Raw genomic sequence first — 19,591 nt, 5'->3', positions numbered from 1 at the left:
AGTTTAAGAACCTGGTGAGAAGCCTCGCAGCCACCGGCAGAACATGCAAACTCCTCGCACAAAGTTCCCGAGTCGAAAATCCAACCCACGACCTTCTTCCTGTGATGCTGCAGAGCACAACCACTGCGCCGCTGTGCGGCGTAATGTTCCAGAGAGGTTTTATGAAGCTGCAGGGTCATGTGACACAGCATGAATGTGCTCCCCGCATTGCCTGTGGGACTGGAGCAGAGCAGCAAACAGCAACAGTTTCTACAATTTGCAATGGCAGCAACCATTTAATCTGTCTGCCTTAAGCTCTTGCAGATATGATATATAATTCATATATTATATTATATCATGTATATATGTGTGTTTGTGTGTGTGTGTGTGTGTGTGTGTGTGTGTATATGTATGTATTAATTAATGGTAATTATTGGTATTTTTAGTGCATATCAATATTTGAGTTGGCAACAGAGGTGGGAAGTACAAATATCTATATTTTCAAAAAAAAAAAAGATTCTTACTTTTATGTTTAAAAGTGTTATAAAAATAAATAATTTCTGTAAAAAAAAAATCAGTTATTATTATAGTTGTTGCTTGAAGTGAAGCTATTTAAAGGTCCCATATTATGCCACTTTTCCACTTTTTAAAATAGTTCTCAAATGTGTAAAAGACCTGTCTGTGACCTGCATTCTTCAAAATTGACTTTGGATGTAATATTTTTGCTGTCCCTAAATCACTATGCTGGTGTGTCGTTCAATATAAAACTGGATCATATCTTGCAGGGAGATTATTTAAAAGTGCCTCAGCTTTGTCGTAACTGTTCAGTACATTTTCAGTACAAGAAAAAAAAATGTAGGAAATAACATTGGCTATTGTTATTAAAAGTGTAAACATCCAATGATGATTATGAAGTTCATTGGTCATAACTGTGACTGATTACAGTTTGGTTGTGCTGCAGTTGAAAAAGAACAAAACTATAGTATTGAGAGTACCAAAGCTCATCCACTGAGTTTAGCAAGGTGGCGTTATCATTGTCATCCATATATATATATTGTCATATATATATGTGTGTATATATATATGTCTATACATAGATATTTATATATATATATAAATCTATATCTATATATATATATATAAATCTATATCTATCTATATACATATATACATATATAAATATATGTATATATATGTGTATACATACATATTTATATCTATCTATATATAATAATTATTTATTATTATTATTATTATTATTATTTGCACTCAGGTACACCTTCTTGTCAAGGATCTGATCACAGAATCGTCTCACTTCCCAGTGTTGACACTCGGGCAGGAAGGCACCAAGCCAGTCACGACTGGCCTCAACACACAATACATGAGAAGAACCGCCCACCTTGACTCTGGCTTTAGCCATTGTGGGACGACACGAGCGCTCACCTTGCAGCGCAGTACGTGTTTGACGGCAGCAGGAGGAAAAAGTGAGCAGTAGGGCTGTGTGTGTGTGTGTGTGTGTGTGTGTGTGTGTGTGTGTGTGTGTGTGTGTGTGTGTGTGTGTGTGTGTGTGTGTGTGTGTGTGTGTGTGTGTGTGCTACAGCGAATTATGTCGGAGTCGTATCCCATGATAACTGGCATTCCTCACCTCGCAGATCCACTCGTGGAGTGAGATTCTGCCGCGGTTCGTCCTTTTGTGCGAAGCCAAGGTGAGGAGGTTTTAGAAGTGTGGCCTTGAGTTGTGAGAACACTCAATCCGCCGCATACTCAGACCCACTCTGAGGCCTAATTTCAATTTCTTTTACCTAAATTTCACTGCTGTGCTTTGTGCTTTGGCCTTCGCACAATTTCTTGTATTTTTTTTTTTTTTTTCATGAAATGTAGGTCATTTAAAAAAGAAAACCTAGAATGCGATTTCTTTTGTTGAACGTTCTAGATTATAATTACTATTTCATCGAAATAAATCCCCCTCCAGAATATATACATGTCTAAACATATTATAGATTCTGGATGTTTTTAAAAAATTATTTTCATTGAAGAGATTGACAGGAGACTTAATTATAGCCAGTAAAGTCACAAAGATAGCCACATTCATTTCCTTTGCTATTTGCCACAGTAAACAAAGCAGTTTCACTCATGGCAATGTTATTTTCCTACGAGATGACTTATGGAAGTGTTGTTTTGAAGTGTAGGGAAAAAAAATCTCATGACTATTTGAACATTTACATTTCTGTTTGCAATGGAAATTAATAAACATCAGCAGTGATTGTTGCAAGGCGGCGATCTATTCAGAAAAACTCCGACCAGAGTTGTTTTCAGGCGATCTGAAAATGGCAGAAGCAGTCCTCACTCTTTGTGGAAAAAGAGGCGGAGCTAAAGTCAGAGTTCAGCTTTGTTCAAATTCACAATGAAAGCAAAAGTAAAGGAACATAAAAGGTGCATTATGGTTGTCTACCTCAAATAAGTCCAGCCATTGGAGGGTTGTTAATGTCACTGTGAGTGGTCAGACCAGGCTGGAGGTCTAATGAGGACAGGACACATTAGCTGTTAGCTGTTAGCTGTTTGCTTTTAGTGACAAGGGTGCTTCGCGTTTGCACATGATAATTGTTTTTGTTTTGTTTTGTCCTGTGGTTTAACGTGTCGATGACTTCTCTCAGAGTTCACCCACAGTTCGGAGGCCAGACAAACCAAGCCAGGTTCTGTGATAAATTTATTACATTCGTCTGCTTGTTTCACAGGCTCCGGCCTCTAGATTGAGGCCAACGCAGGCATCAGCCTTCAGCCTCCATAAAGATCAAGTATGCCTCATTTAATCAGTGGCTGGAACACGAGAGGCAAAGGCATTGTCTCACCGTTGTGCATTACAGACACGACATGGGGGACTGTTTAAAAGTGGGGAAGGTTTTTTCGTGTGTTTTTTTTTTTAAACAAAATAATTTGATTGGATCATTTGATCTCCAAATCTGCATTAAGGCTTGATGTTAGCACGCCCAGCGCAGGGTTAAAGTGCTGGAGGGAAAGGAATCCACAGAAATACGTTTCAGAGCAAGTCAAGCGCAGCTCGCACAGTCACTAGAAAACAAAGCATATTTAATGCCTTTTACCAATGTTGGATCACATTCATCAAAATGACTGGATTCACATTAGCCCAATTTTTCTTTTCCTTCTTTTTTCATCTCCATCTACTTTGTAAAAAAAAAAAAAAAAAAAAAAGCATCTATAATTTGCAACTCAAAAAGGACCCTAATTGCTCATCTGAAAGGGGCTGTGATTGGATGCTTGAATGTCTTTATATAGGAGTGAGTCACAATCCCCTCCGCCTGAATGACAATGATTCTCTGGCGAATGATGCCATGTGTCTCGCTGGAGCGGCGGCAAGAATGCCTCCTGTTTTCCAACATGTGCGCAAGAAGAGTTTTTGCTCCCTTGTGAAATAAACTCAGTCTGTAATGGGGGAGATGAGTTTTTTTTTTTTTTTTTAAGAGAAAAGTAAGAGAAAAAGTAAAGATGCCATTCGCTTGTTTTGCAATCTGACACGCAAAACACGCCAGTGCTGCAGTAAAGGCAACGTTTAGCTTTTCTTTTTTTTTCATTTTCTCTTTTTTGAATAATGACACGAATCCACCGAGTTAAGCTACTGCAGACTGCAGCGCACTCTTCCCCCAAATGAGAGCTGAAACGCTATAGGCAATTAGAGGTCTCTCTCTCTCTCTCTCTCTCTCTCTCTCTCTCTCTCTCTCTCTCTCTCTCTCTAGTTTCCTTTAAATGAAGTGCTAAATGAAACGTTTTCCTTTAAATGAAGTGCTAAATGAAACGTGGTCAGACTCACAAGTCTGCTCCCCCCTTTTTCTCTGAGCCTCTCTGTCTTCCTGCAGCCCCTCACGCACAGACCAAAGGTACTGTACACACACTCAGACATGTCTCTCTCTCTCTCTCTCTCTCCCCTGCTCTCTCACTCTCTCTGTCTTTCTCTCTCAATCTCTCAATCGCTCTCTCTCTCTCTCTCTCTCTCTCTCTCTCTCTCTCTCTCTCTCTCTCCCCCCCCCCCCCCCTCGTCAAATCAAGAGTTGGTGAACGTAAGCCCTGCGGTGATTTTCCTTAATTATGCTTCAGGGTGATTTGCAAGGTGGATGACACAATGAGGACATGATGTCAGTCAAATAATATCCCGCCGTTTCCTCGACGTCGGCGGCTCAGATTTACAGCCGTTAATGTACTGATCCGGCTCCCGTTAGGGAGTCGGCGGTTTCCACGTGTGGAGTACATCACATAAATATATATATATATATATATACTGTACATACATTGAAAGAAAAAAAAACAAAAAAAAAACACACACACACACACGCACGCACACATGGATGTAATCTTTGGGAGGTTGACATGTCAGAAGCTTAAAGGCTTGCAACAGGCTGTGGGTGCTGACCCCCAGGAGGAAACTAGGTCATGACCTCTTTGTCAGCAGAGCCGCCATCAAAAACCTTGCGCGCGCGATGTCCGTCCTTTCCCTCCGGAATCCGAAACTCGTTTCTTCCTTTTGAAGCCGGCGTTGAGAACCGCGTTTCGTCAGCGAGGGCGCACTCGTTCGCCGCACTCAAACGTTCCGACTGTCGTTTGAAAAAAACCCCTCGACCGCCGTCGGATCCCTCGGGCCCGTTTGCTGACACACGCCTGGTTCCCATTCGCCCCCCCCCCACCCCACATCCCACACCAAGCCCCACCTTGTAACAAGTAGGCCATGCAGATGTGACTCATTTATTTCTAATAAAACGTAAAGAAGAGGTAGGGGTCAAAGGTCAGTTGTGCAGAAAAATGCCCCCATTGCCCCCTTCAGGTGATGGAGACGTTTTAGAAATGAGGCGTCTCAACTGCTTTTGCCCAGGCAACCTGACAGCTTCTCTCATCAGAAACAGATTCATAGATTTAATTCAGACTCATAATCTTTTGTAGTGATGTGCGACGACACTCATTACCGTTCCGATACGAAGTAAAAATAAAATTTCCTTTCACTTTTTTTTTTTTTTTTTTTACCAAAGCGGTATCTTAATAAGGGGACTTTAGACATTTGTTTCAAAGTGTAACTGCTCATTGACACCCAAATCGCAGATTGGCTTGATTATTCTTTAATGCTAAATGGCAACCAAACGTAGCCCAGCTGTCAAAAGTCTCACAGCGCACACAGTGTCTGGCACCTCCAGAACAGGAAATATCCTGAAATAAAGGCAAGAACATTTCCTCTGGAAAATCTGAAATGACAAGAATTTCGCTGAGGCACTCTTGCTCGACACATGTTGATCAGGTTTCCTTGTTACTTTCTGACATCTGTCTTAAACCCTCAGTCAGTGGTTTTTCTTGAAGAACAACAGCATGTTTACAGCTTTTGCCTCCAGTGTGTTAAAGGCAGGTAGACAAAGGCAGTGTCAACCCCCACAGCCTTTGTGTACCTAAATTACATATTATCAACGCCAGGAGCATTTCACCAAGTTTTTAGCGACCAAGATTCCAATATTCGACTTGCCCTACATGTAATACATATTTTAATTAATTGATACAAGATCTCCCTGACACAGAAGAAAGAAAATTGAGTATCAATGCGAATCGATTCTATGCTGCACTCTTCTGGTGTCTGAAGTGTGAGTATCGATCTGCACAACACTATTACGATTACTTTAACTAATCCTATTTAATCTCACCAATACCAGGTGTTAGTATGCAAGTATACTGCATTTTTTCTCTGCTCAACATTAAGTCCCTGCTTTTGAACTAAATGCAACAATATAAACCACATACAGCCGTGAATCTCTGCATAAATACATAAAAACTTTCTGCCATACGTTCTTGGTTCATTCTGGGTTCACCTGGACAAGTCTGTGTGTGTGTGTGTGTGTGTGTGTGTGTGTGTGTGTGTGTGTGTGTGTGTTACTTTCCTGCCTGTATCTACTGTATATGTTCCTCAAATGTCTTTGGAGTCAGAGCAGCAGCAGCAGCAGCAGCAGCAGCAGCAGCAGCAATGTCTGAAAGGTATTATTTGCATGTACCTCAGCCCAGCTGCCCCGAGGCATTACACTTTGCATGTAGAGATCGGATTGCTGCTAAATGCCAGACGTTGCCAGTACAATACGTTCTGCACCTACAATACGTGGGTGTTTCATGCATGTTGCACAACAGGAACAAGAACTAGTTTGGCAGAGAGTTTTCTGTGTGCGCACTCTGGGAGTGAGGACGGCGAGGACGGTTACAGGGTTCAGAACAAGGTCCTGGTGGGGCTAAAGTCAGCACCTTTTAGCAAGATAAGTTTAATGAGTTCTTATTATTAGCTAATATTGACATGTCCAGGAACATGCATTTTTTTTAATTTTTTTTTTTTATTTGGATTTCCATGTATCAGATTCTGAATGTGTAGACAAAATACCACCTGTAAAAGTTCAAATCAAAACAACATTTCATTTCAGGATCAAAAGGCTTCATGCCAACACCTGCCGGAGCTGATGATGCCCTCTGAAAACACGCAACAGATGGCAGCCAGAAATGAACAGTCTCACAATACAAATAAGAAACAAAACAAAAACAGAGCAACTCGAAATTAAAGCATCAGTGGAAAAAACAACAACAATAACAACATCATAAACAAAAAAATATCCTCTCTGAATGTCAGTAACACCTACGTTTTAGCTGCAAAACTTTCCGCTGGAGTGAAACGTTATGCAACTGCTCCAGCAGCGTCGGGCCTGCGTGAAGAGGCTGACTGAGAAAAGTTGTGACGATCGTGACACAACTGCAGATTAGACTTGTGTGGGTTAAGAGTCACATGTAGAGGAAACATATGTATATTAAATCATCAGTAATGAAACATGTTGATGTATAAAATAAAAAAAAAACTACTTTGATGGGAGCTAACAACATGAGACGGCGCTGAATTAAATCTCTTCCGCTCCACATCGCGAATCAAGAAACAAAACCTCATCGCTGCGCTGATTTGCTGACTTAGCCATTTAATAAACCATTTCCTGCAGTTGCTGTGCATGGGAGACACACCACAGTTGCTTTCTTTAAAGAAAATGCAGCCTACCAAGGTCACGCAAATATCGCGTCGAATCGTTTTTTTGGTGGCAATTTTTTCAGTTAAAATCGGCGCAATCCTCAGCACTTCTTTTGTTCTCCCACCCTCTCCCTCAAAATCAGCCTTCCTTCCCGCCAGCCCAAACCGACAGACAAATTATCTTATCCACCTTTCATCTCCACCAATTTTTTTTCATCCGCATCACATTTTTTTTTTTCATTTGTTCATTTTTCTTTTTTAAATTCAAGATTAAAGTAGGCCCTGTGTCTTTGTGCGGCTCGCTAATTGCCACAGAGCTCCAGTAATTAAAGGACAATAAAGCCTTAGTAGTAATTAGTTTCTCTTGTTTGGTTGCTAGCCCATCAATTGTGCCTCAATAATACTGATCATTAGCATGCGTCTGGGCAGTGAGGGATGCTGGGAAAGGAGCCCTGCACACACAGCACTCCACATTCCATTCCCATGAAGCCATGGCACTGAGCCATGTGGTTTAACCCTCTGCACGCTGGGCCGGATCACAGCGGCCCGTGGGGGTTGGGGGGGGGGCAGCGTTTAAAGGTAAATGAAGGAGTAGCAGCGGACCTGCTGAAATAATGACCAGGTTTGCCGTGTTGCGTTGGGCCTGGCGGTCGGGGAGCTCCGGGCGCCCCGCGCGGACGCCGGTGCGCGCCTCTGCGTGGTGCACTGCCCCTTTATTCTCAGCTCGCAGCGGCTAATGAAAGCCTGCCTTGCAACACTGGCGGGGAGCAACAAAGAGGATATATTGTTAGTGCTTTAGCGCCGATGCATCAACAGAAACGGATCAGAAGGTGTTCTTATTCGCCCCCCCACTGACCTCCGAAAGAAAGAACTAGGAGGCAGCAGCCGGTGTGGATTGTGCTGTAAAGTGTGGCATAGTAATAACGGCAGGCAGCAGAAAATGTGCTCTGTTCTGTACTTTGCCTTGACATGATTGAAAGACAATGGTCCCGTGGATAGGCCATTTCAACATCAAATGTGCATGCACATCACAGGGCAAGGGTGCGCTATCCATCACATTCAGTGAGCTGTCAGAGGCAGCCGCGGCCTCTCTCTCTCTCTCTCTCTCTCTCTCTCTCTCTCTCTCTCTCTCTCTCTGCTCATGCATTTGCAATCGCCAGATTAAACCTCCGTGTTCGTGTTCCACCTTCAGCATGTTGCACTTCTTTATTTCCCTTTCTCCCCAAACGCACTTTAGTAAAAGTCCCATATTATGCAAATTTCCATTTTGTTTGTCTGTTTTTTTACTGCTGCAACATCGCTTTTTCTCTGCTTCCTGCTCAAATGTGACGCTTTGATGGACCTTTCAATGTGTTTAGAAGGCAGCAAAAACAGATCCAACACCTGGGTGGGGCTGCTGTCGCTACCCTCTGAGAGGTGTAGGTGCCCTGGGTAACATCGCAAAGGGTGGATTGCCCAAACTGCATGTTTTATAGTACGATCTCTGAAATGTGGAGCACCAAAATGAGTTAAGGATTTTCCTCATTTCTGGGGAGCTCATTGACGCACAATGTTGTTATTGTTAGACAGCACTAGTGTAATTTGCACCCCATGGGTCCTTTGAATGCAACACACAACCCTGCATTTAAGCAGTGTCAGTCTGCATTGTTGTCCACAAATATTATTTACTCATTTTATCAAGGCAAACCTCTTTAGAATTCAATTTCTTAGCCATTAAAACTGGAACACACGCTGGCCTTCTGGAGTAGCTTGAACTACAAACCTCTATTTTTTTTTTTGTTAATGAAAATGTTCTGGCAAGGATGTTAATCTGATAGTGAATGAGCTTTAAGACGTAAACTACAGAAAGACAATGTAACACGTAGTTGTTACTGACATTCAGGAAGGATATTTTTGTGAAAAATCAGCCAAGCAATGTTTCACTTTATGATGCACATACAAAACCATATATATATATATATAGAGAGAGAGAGAGAGAAAAGCAGAGTGAGGAGTGCTCTCCCTTCCTCAGACTGCGATGGCTTTTGCATGTTCAGTCAGTCCGGGTTCGGCCATGTGCATTAAAAATACATTTAAAACAGTGGAAGTACGGAGAGAGAGAGAGAGAGAGAGAGAGAGAGAGAGAGAGAGAGAGAGAGAGAGAGAGAGAGAGAGAGAGAGAGAGAGAGAGAGAGAGCTGCCGCGTGCACCCTACTTCCGTCCCTGCCTGGCACAATAACCCAAATGGAAGCCTTTATGAAGGGCTGATGGAGGCAGAGTGCGCTTTATAATGCGCAGCCGTGCACACTATTTCCAGCTAATCAGAGGCGCGCAGTTACAGAAAGGAGAGCGGTTGCCAAGGCAGCCACATCTCCCCTCCCCCAAACCCCCCTCCACCTCCACCACCACCACCGCCCTCCCCCCTCCGTCTCCCTCTCCCCCCCCTCCCCCCCGGCTTCTCCCTCCGTTCCTCTTTCCCGTTTATTATCGGCAGAGGTCGCATGGCAGAGGGAAGTCCGAGCACTTCTGCACTGGAACCAATGCGAGGATATGCGCCTCCATAACAAAGCCCGTGCGGAGTCCGGACGGCAGTAAAAGAAAAAAAAAAAGAAGAGAAAGAAGAAGAAGAAGGAGCGTCACAAAACGCGCGCGCGCGTGTGCGGACTTTGCAAAGTGGGCTTTTTCACGTAGAGCGGATCCGAGTCGAAGCTTTGTGTGTTTCCCCCCCTCCGACTGTTTGTTCCGGAGCTGGAAGGATAGTTGTCCTTTCCCCCCCCAACCCTCCACGTCTTCTTGTCAGCACGTGCGCGCTTGTGTCCATGATTTTTCCCGTGCGTCGTTCTCACTGAGCGCGCGCTTCGGCATCCCGGCGGCGGAGCGGTGCGCATCACCAGAGAGTTTGGTGCCGAAGTTCGGCCGCAAAACGGATGCGAGGGAAGAGTTGCGCCGAGTGAAGTGAAGAAGAAGAAGAAGAAGAAAAAACTCCACCACCACCACTTCTTTTTTTTCTCTCTCTTTTCCTTCCTCTGCGTGCGTGCGTTACGTGCGCGCGGCGGTTGTGTGTGCTTTTTTTTCTTTTCTTTTTTTTTTTTCCTCTTGTTGGTTGTTGCTGTACTAGTGGTGAGCCGAGAGAGACGCCGAAAGTGATTTTCATGCCTTCAGCGTAGCGCAACCTGACATGGACGTAAGATTTTACCCTGCGCCGCCGGCAAGTGTGGGTTCATGCTCCCTACCGACTGATCCGAGTTGCCTGAGCTCGCTGGACTATTACCACTCCAACAAGGTAAATGACAAAAAAAAACTAACGAACAAACAAAAAAAAAAACACACACACACACAACAACAACAACAACAACAACAACAACTGCAAAACAGCCGTGCACCGTCTCACCTGTCTCACACAACCTGCGACGTTTTTACGCGTAAATGGCTCTAAAAACGCTCCGGGACGTGCTTTTGCTCACTCGGCACACACTCCATACAGAACCAAAATAGAAAAAAAAAAAAAAAAAAGTCAAGTGTCAGCAAGTAAAAGTGGGCCGATCCGTGGATGCACTGGTCTGAATGCAGTCGAATTTGTTATTACTCCACTGTGGAACCTGCAATCATTGTGTTTCTTTTCTCCGCTCTCTCTTTTTTTCTTTTGCTGTTGAAAGAAAATACGGAGCTCAACTTTTCTCTCCCCCCTCAACCAGCCTCCCTTTCCTTCCTTTGCTCTCCGACCAAAGTGCTTATTATGTTATTTCCCTGGTGTGCAGTTGTGTTTTTGCACAGAGCTGGCATTAAGTGTCCCAGCCCATGTGGAAGAGGGAGCTGTATAGAATCCATACTGTGCCTCTCCTGCTCCAACATTATCTCAGTGACGCCTCGCAGCTTCTCTCCACTCAGAGATGTGTTGCCGCTGATGTTGCCTTAGTCGGCTACTGATATGAGTAAGACTGCTTTTTTTTCTTTTCATTTTTTTTTTTTTAAAAAAGCAATTTTTCTGAATCACTGTGCTACTTTTGGCTTTGCGACACTGAGAGAGCACAGGTGGATTTTTTCCAAACAATGTAGTGCGCCATCTCGTCTGCGATAAAAGTATGAAATCATCGCTCTCCCTGCCAGATTGTTGCCTTAACGTAAATATTTGAAAGGCTCGGGTCGCTTCATGGGACGTGTCGGTGCACTGACTTGGACCGCAGCCGCCGCAGATTGAAAGCAAACAGGGCCAAAAGTACCGGAGGAGCAGGACAAACACTGACTTGCCCCCCCCCTGCGGATACCCTGAGAAAACTTTACTTCAAACTGTCCGATTAACAGAGCAGTCAAGCCTGCACCTGCGATCGCGCAAATTAGAATTTGTTGTCGCTCTCCGACGGTCGTCACTTACCCCTGGTGGTGGGAGCAGGTCAGGGCGACGGGCCCTCCGACGGGCTGACTGACACTTTTGGACACTTGTGCGAACTGGTCGCTCGTCCGCTAAACGAGCCTCTTTACCAGACAGCGTGGGGACGACAGTACAACAGCGCAGGTTGAGATGTTTGTCTTTGGCTGTGTGGGCTACGGGAAGTGCGAGAAGGAAAAATTTAAGTCATCGAGACAGACAGACAAACACACACACACACACGCACGCACACGCACACACACACACACACACGCACGGCTGCGTTTGACACGCCGGGTGTTTGTCTCGGGCCCGGTCGGGGGGGGGCGGAGGGGGTGAGAAGCTACGGCAGGCTGTCGAGTTTGTGGAAGACGAGTCGGAATTGACTCTGAAAGCCAGGCGACACCTGTGACACACACACACACACACACACACACACACACACACACACACACACACACACACACACACACTGTTTTTCCTCTGCACAGGCTGTGATTTTGTAGGTCAAGCGAATTAGGATCATCCTCCATGTGGATAATCCCAAGAATATATGCTGATATACACATGCACGCGCGCACACACACACACACATACACTCGCCGTGCACGCACTGCATGGATCCAGGAAACAAAAGCGGCAGATATTAAATGTTCTAAAGTGCTTCCACTCCGGGGAGGAAGTGACACCGCTGTGTGCGAGTGCCGCGCCTCCAAAAAAAACCCCAAAAACTGGCAAGTGTGCACTTCATTTTGCACACTGAAAATCTGCCTTCGCTTTGCCAGAGATTTGGGATGGCGGCAGCGGCGGCAGGGGGAGGGAAGGAGGGACGCTTTTCACACCGGGGGGGGGGGGGGGGGGGCACTTTTCTATCATCGCACCGGCTGACACTAACTAGCCCGGCCATGCAAATGAAGCAGGTAGGAGTTGGGGGGGAGGAGTTGTTAACTCAGCCTCCCCGGGTCGGGGATCCACCCCCCCCCACACACACCACCCCACACACACACACACACACACACACACACACACACACACACACGCCCATCAAAGTGGCGTGGCCATTAAAGAGACATGTGATTTGTTTGTTGTTGTGTAGCGGCTAATCGTCACCGACAGGCTCCTGATTGGCCAATTTCGGAGATTCTGCTCAGGTCACTTTTCCCCCCCGCCAGCGGGAGGCTAATTGTTACAGTTGGGTCAGTTGTTTTGCTGTTGCGCTTATTTGTTTATTAATTTAAATATTTATTTGATTTCAGTTACTGCACACTTTGGAGGGGATTGTGTCTCAGTGTTTGACTACTGCTGGTCGTGTGTGTGTGTGTGTGTGTGTGTGTGTGTGTGTGTGTGTGTGTGTGTGTTTGTTGGCCTCCTCTTGTGGGAGCGACGTTGTTGGAAAAGATTCAAGATTGTCCAAATTAAAATGTAACAAGGCTTTCAGCGAGGAAGGTTGCGATTCAGCGCCACTGCTCTTCTTTGTCTGCTCCAGTCTTGCTTTTTTTCTTTTTTTTCCTCCCCTGAAAATGATTTTCCAATTTACAGCCAATTTACAGCTTTCCTCCCTCCGTCTCCGCAAAGGCTAATACGAGTCTAACGCAAGCTTAATTGGACAACAAAAAAAAGGAAACACGCGCTCGTGTCGTGTTTTTTCCTCTTCTTGTTCATTTGTTTATTTATTTACTTGCTTCGCTGTCTGTTTATCTGCGATCCGGCTCGCGCGCCGCAGTCTCATGCCGGCTGACACGAGCCTAGTTTGAGTAATTAGCCGGTTTATGTGGCTCCTAGGGAACACTTGCGACGCCGCTCCCCCCGTAGCACCGCTCAGCTGGAGCTGCAGCTCGTTCGCCTCGCGGCGGCGGCGGCTGGTTGCCTCTCCGTACGTGCGTGAAATCGCGCGCGCCAACCTTGACGACAGCGGGCAAAAACAACTCAGACCAAAAAAAAAACAACAACTTCAGAGTGAGTAAATCTGAAGTGTTTCCGGTGGGAGCTTTCCAGCCCGGCAGCCACCGACTTGACTGGCGCTCAGGTGACGGAGGAGCGGCGCTCGCTGCCGTGATGCAGCAAAACTGGCTAAAGAGGAGTCGGGGGGGTTGGGGGGTGGGGGGGGGGGGATGAGCAGAGGACTTCGTACTTCCACGAAATGATTCCTAAAGAACCCCCGACCTCGTCCGCCTCACCGTTGCCTCGCTTCAATTCACCGCCAGCGAGCGTCTCTCGGCCTCCTTGTCTTGCGCGGGCGGCCGAGGAGGAGTCGCACCGGCGCCGCGTTCCTGCTGCGAGCGAGTGACTCGCGGCGGGCGGCGTAAACGCCGTCCTTAATTTGCGCCCGTGAACGCCCCGCGGAGGGCGCAAGGATGCGGCTGTAATTGCGCGACCTCTTTGTCGTCGGCCACTTTCAGTTTGCCCTGCGAAATGGGAACGCAGTGTGCGCTCCTCTATTTCAATACCTTAATCAAACAGAGCCGCTGCTGCCGCCGCCGCTGCTGCCGCCGCCGCCGCTGCCGCCGCCGCTGCCGCTGCCGCCGAGGTGCCTACAGTACGGCGCTGGCGTGCGGCGCAAGGGGGAGAGAGTGAGGCCCTTGTTTATACATCCAGGCCCCACCCAGCTCATATATCCTCCCAACAACTGATATCTGCCTAGATAGGGCCACAGCTGAAGAGCAGGCTTTGTTAGTTGGTGGTCTCCTCTGCCACAGATAAGCGGGCTGGATTGTACGCTCTGTTTGAAAAAAAAAAAAAAAAATAGAAGAAGAAAAAGAAAGAAAGGAAAAACGAGGCCTTATCGCAGTTTTTTTCCCTCCCCTTTTACGACGACGGCGCCGACCCTGCCTGTCGTCCCCGCCGGGTCCCTTTGTGCGGCCAAACGACCTTCTCTTCAAATGAAGTAAGCTCTCAAATAAACACAGACTTGTTATTTTTAATGGCCCTCCCCCCTCCCCCATTCGCCCCTTCCCACTCTGTCCGCTCGACGCGACGCTCGAAATTAACCGGCGTGTGATACGCGAGCGGCGTCGCCGCTGTTTTGCTGACGACACAAGTCGCGGTGCCGTGTGAGGGGGGAGGAATCAGAGGCTGAGCGAGCCGGAGTCAAATGGGTCGGAGTAATCAGAGGTCCGGTGTGTGTGCGCGCCTGCGCATGCTAACTCGGGTCTATTCAGGCGTTTTGCTGACTACAGATTCACAGTCACAATTGCTTTCATAGCCTCGTGCAGAGGAAGGCCACGCATACCACAGTAAGGGCCGGTGTCACACAGCAAGCGGCAGCAGTAAAAATGGAAAAAAACTGCCTCTAAATCATAGTATCACTGGCCCGACAGGCCAGAGAGGGTTGCTTTGTTGCTGTTTTTTTTTTTTGCTGTGGGTTCTTTTGTTTTGCTTTTTTATCAAGAATCCCAACCATTTGAAACCATTTCAGTAACAGTGGAAAATGGCTTTGACACTGGCTGAGTCACACAGGCGCCATATGGCACAGAGATGCTGTGCCTTGTAATTTTTTTTTTCCTTTATTGTCTTTATTGACTGTGTGGAAAGGTCATTTCCCAAGCCGGCCGCATTTAGTGTCTGTCTTTGCTCAAGAAGTATTTTTGTCTGTGATTTGTTCTGATACAAGCGTACAGACGGAGAACAATAGAGGAAAAAACATAGAGGAGGGAGGTTGGGGGCGGGGTGGAGGCGCCACAATATACAAGCGGTGAACGGATATTTTCACTTTTCCCCTTCTTTGTTTGGACCTTTGCATGTTTGTTTTTTGTTTTTAATGTGGGTTATCAGTGTGAAAGTATGAACGTGTGTGTTGCGGTGGGTGGGGTCGGGGCTAACCACGTGCTAATTACTGGCCCCCACCCCCGTAGACGCAGAGATGTTTGCTCAGCGGCGGCAGCGGCGGGTAGCAGCGCGTCTCCCTCGGCGTCTGTTACTGTAATTAAGACCAGTCGCTGCGCTGCCGTGAGCTCGCATTAGTCAGCCGGGGCCTTCCCGTGGGGCAGCGCGGTGGCATTCTCATTCCTAGCGCAGGAGAAGAGGATAAAAAGAAGAAAGGAAAAGCAGCAGCAGCAGAGTGAACACCTGCTGCAGAATCAGCCCCCGGGTGTTTGACTTTAACACTGATTATGTCTTTAATGCTAACTATCTCTCTATCTAGCTATCTAGCTTGTTCGCTTGCTAGCTAGCGAACAAGCTAGATTACAGCTAGAAAGATAGATAGCGAACAGACTAGATAGGTATATAGCTCGAAAGACAGATAGCAAACAAGCTCGACAGATAGCTAGCTAGCTATCTACCTGTCTGGAACCCAACATGCACAATATAACGCATATATCGCACATGACAAAGACACATACTGTGCTTCGCGAGGGCAGCAAAGTAGCACCGACAAAGAAGAAAGTGCGAGGCTGCGTTCACCTCGACCCGTCGTGAAACGCTGTAGACTGAAATTGAGAAATTGACCCGCTATTCACAGCTCCACGGCATTCATATCGGTGTGAGGTTTGCATTGTGTGCCCCCGCGCCGCATATGTGCTGTCCTGTATATGTATGTGCAGGCATGTATGTATGTATGCATGGAAGAGGCTGGAAGCTGGACAAACATTCCCAGTTGTCTCAGCTTCCTGAGGTATGTCCTGTGCAAACACCACGGGCCGCGCTATAAGCTTCTTGCCAGGGATTTAAGGCACTTTCCCTCCCTTGTTTTCACTGAATATCCTTCACAAATATTATCGGCCCGGTGTCAGTGCCGTGTTTGCACTGTACGGCCTGAGGGGACGCTGCCCATGAGAAAGTTCACAGCTAATGGTCCAAATATCGTTTCCATCGGCCGGAGCCTCGGAGGTGGAGTCCCATCTTTGTCTTTTCTTCACCATAAAAGCACCCAAAGCACAAAATGATTTGTAAATAGGTGCGAAGTAGATGGAAAGCTGATCACTGTTTCCCCAAATTTTCGCTGGCGTATCATTTTAACGTATTGCAACATGTTTAACACGTTTTCACAATTGTGGCTGCTGCGGACAAAAAAAAAAAACCCCCGTGGAATTTGTCGGTTTGTCGAATTGAGTGGTGGGTGACGCTGTTTCGGGCTGGTGCTTTCATCCAGCTGCAGAAGAAGAAAGTGACATTTCCTGCCTCATTTGGCAGTTGCGCGTGTTAGGTTAGGTGCACAACTGGAGTGCAGAAGTTGTATTAATGTTACGTTCATGTTATCGTGGACGTTCATGTTATCGTGGAAGCAGCTCTTCAAGGTCACTCAGGTGTTAAAAGCTCTTTTGCAATATTTTTAAGACTGTCTTTTAAATGAAAAGCTACCTCAATAAGGAGCACAAAAAAGAAACCCCCCCGCCCCCCCCAAAAAAAAAAAAAAAAACTCAACCGCAGAGACGCGGCGTGATTGAAACCCAGTGTGTGTGTGTGACTGGCACGGCCGGCGCCTCATCTGTCAGGAGCATGTGTTTATTACGTGTGACATATTTAGCAGGCAGATATAATTGCCCGTTTAAGGCTGTAATCGTCTGCGTCCGATTCACTCAGCGGTGAGCGCCGTAGCCCCCATGGTGCCGCCGAGTTAATGAAAACGCCGGCTCGTCCTCCCTCTGCGAGAGCTCGTCACGAGCAGCAGGGGCCAGGAGAGGAGTCTCAGGAGCCCCCCGCCGGTTCAGGGCCGGAGGGATCGGTTGGGAACGCTGGCGGAGGAGTCGCAAAACCGTGGAGCGTTGCCAGCAGGGTGGAGAGGAAGGCGGTGAAGAGACGGAGGCCCAACCTGTTCAGACTCCAGCTCGGACCCCCGGCCACACGCCTCTAACCTAACACAGGCTGAAACACGGACAGTAGAGATGGGAAAGCAGGGGGAGGGGGGGTAATAATGGGGTTGCATTCTGGTCGGCGGGCGTTTATACTCCTGAGGACCTCGTCGGCCCTCGCTAAACCTCAGCCCGCTGAGGGGGGTGGCATCTCGAATGCACAGGAAGGGGAAACATGAGCGGATCTTTTTATAGAATTGTTAATAACACAGTAGTGAAAACCATAGTGCAAAGCAGCACTTACTGGCATGGCCAAATTTTGTGTGTCAGTGCCTGCGTGCGTGCGTGCGCGGCTTCATGGGAGTTTTCATGGGAGTTTTTGGCACCTTAGCATACTTATTCAGATCTTTTCACACAAGTCAGAGCTGAAGCAAAGTCGCGATTCGAGTGTCAACACAAGTTGGAAAGAATGTCTGACGACGTCTCTACGATTTCCAGGCACCTTCATTTTATGTCTTATTTTCTTCACAGCGTGTTATATTTTTGATAGCGGTGCTCTTCTACTGAGTGCACTTCCTGTTTTACTCGCCAGTCGCAGGCTCGCGCAGCCGTTAGCTAGCTGGTTCGCTCACCTGGCGGGACTAAAACCTTTCAGAGAAAAACCCGGCATAAATCTGACACCCAAACACGACAAAAACAAACAGCGAACAGCAACAGGTCCCCCGTTTAATTAGCGAAAGGCTTACGAGGAGCTAGTGTTTAGCGGCGGTGGCGGTGCTAGCGGCGGTGGCGGCCGAGAGGAGTGAAACTGAGAGATGGTCATGTTTTATTAAACCTGATAATGCTGCCTAATCTGTGGTTTGAGTTACACACAGTGCTTTGTGGGTAATTAGAGATCATGTCGTTTGCCCGGGCTGCTGAAAAATTGCACTCCGCCCTAATCCCCTCCTATCTGCCTCTCACCCACCACCTCCCTTCTTCTCCCACTTCACTCCCTCTCTCTCTCTCTCTCTCTCTCTCTCTCTCTCCCTCTCTCTCTCTCTCTCTCTCTCTCTCTCACACACACATGCACACACGCTCGCACAACCCTCCCATGCTTCCAAATGAGCTGGCTTCCCGTCAGAAAAGGCGCACAAATAAACAAACATGGCAGCCGTACTTCAGGCGAGCGAGTCCTCGTCCGGCGCTGCGAGACACTTGGAAATGTGCTCATGTGCTCAGAATTCAATAAGAGGAAGTCAACATCGGGGCACTTTGTGGTTTGTTTTGCGGACCTTGTTGGATGAATGACTAATGCCTGCTGGCAAGTGGCCCCCGGGTTTACTATTACCAAAACAATGGCACTTGATCCAGAGTCGCCGTATAGCCTCGGCTTTCACGCAGACAGACGGCAGCTCGGCTCGGCTCGGCTCGGCTCGGCTCGGCTCTGCTCGGCTCTGCTTGGCTGTTTTTTTTATTTTTCTTCTCAACCTGCCGAGCGCTCGTTGCTGGCCGTTCACGGAGCATCACCAGCCCCCCCGCTTCCCCAATGAAAGAGAAGTAAAGAAAAAGTGAAATGCAATAAATGCACAGACACGTACGAGACGAGAAGGGGGGAGGAGCGGCTGCTTTTCGATACGTCGCCTCTTCTCGCCGTAAGTGGAGCCGAGGCACGCGTGTAAAACAGTGGCCGTGTTTACATGCACACAGGACTCATAATTACTGGCCTCAGGACGGCGAGCCCGTGAAATTGTCAGCTGGGAAATAGTGATGCAATCTCTCACGATGGATTTGGCAAGAAAAGAGAAGCGGCGCACGCCTCCCGCTGTCGAGTCAGGAAGTGGCGCGAGGAGCGACGGAGAAGCGAGTTTTCAACTGTGCGTTACCCCAAAGATTTTTTTTTGTCGTCGTCTTTTGTCGAATGCGGCGGTTAGAGCTCAATAAAAAAAAAAACCCTTTGCAGAAATATCATCACCGAAACCCACCATAAAGAAAAATATGCGTTTATATCACCTCTGCATGTAAAGTGTGAAAACCTTGTGCTTGTACAGTGTTTGTGATATGAATCACCAGAAAAAGTATCAGACCGGCTTTGGCTTTGACACATGTGACGCTTTGCTCAACAGGGTTAATGTTATTGTACAGTAGCTCAGAAATATGAACTTCCAGTCACTTCGTTAACGTCCTTCGCCCTCTCCGAGGGACTGCGGTTGCTGCCGATGTCGCTCTTTTTCTATCCAGCCGCCATTAGCGGAGACGTCCAACCACTGCCACTCAGCCAACAAGCTGTAAAGCGGCCAGTATACAGTCCAGGGTTACATTTGCATAAAAATGTATAAAAATGCAAAACGGGGCGACATTTAAAGCATTCCAGTAGCCAAGTGATCGCTGGCAGAGGTAAAAGGCTTCAAAGAGTTGAGCTAGCTAATAGCTACCTGTGGCTGCGTGCGTGGTGATAAGTGAGGGAAGGATGGGGGGGGGGGGGGGCTGCTGAACAGTTTAAAAAGTTTCACTTTCCCATAA

The 19,591-nt window shown here is 47.1% G+C and overlaps 1 protein-coding gene across 4 annotated transcripts in view; it reads left to right on the top strand.

The window, feature by feature from the left end:
• LOC142898987 (TOX high mobility group box family member 2-like) overlaps positions 1-19,591 on the top strand; it is a 117,707-nt gene that overhangs the window by 26,341 nt on the left and 71,775 nt on the right. The window contains exon 1 of one of the 4 annotated variants that reach the window (XM_076042330.1): positions 9,478-10,277. The exons of 1 other annotated variant lie outside the window; for it this stretch is intronic. In XM_076042330.1, the coding sequence (XP_075898445.1) occupies positions 10,173-10,277 (105 nt within the window). In that variant the 5' untranslated portion in view covers positions 9,478-10,172. Of the gene's footprint in view, positions 1-9,477; positions 10,278-13,950; positions 14,245-19,591 lie in introns of those variants that run through there. 2 more of the 4 variants (XM_076042327.1, XM_076042331.1) reach the window with 2 other exon arrangements.

The sequence above is a fragment of the Nelusetta ayraudi genome, unplaced genomic scaffold (genome assembly GCF_046127955.1).
Source record: "Nelusetta ayraudi isolate G7.1 ecotype Tasmania unplaced genomic scaffold, CSIRO-AGI_Nayr_v1 ptg000070l, whole genome shotgun sequence".
Classification (NCBI taxonomy): domain Eukaryota; kingdom Metazoa; phylum Chordata; class Actinopteri; order Tetraodontiformes; family Monacanthidae; genus Nelusetta; species Nelusetta ayraudi.
The sequence above is the reverse complement of the archived record's forward strand: the minus strand, read 5'-3'. Positions and strand labels throughout refer to the sequence as shown.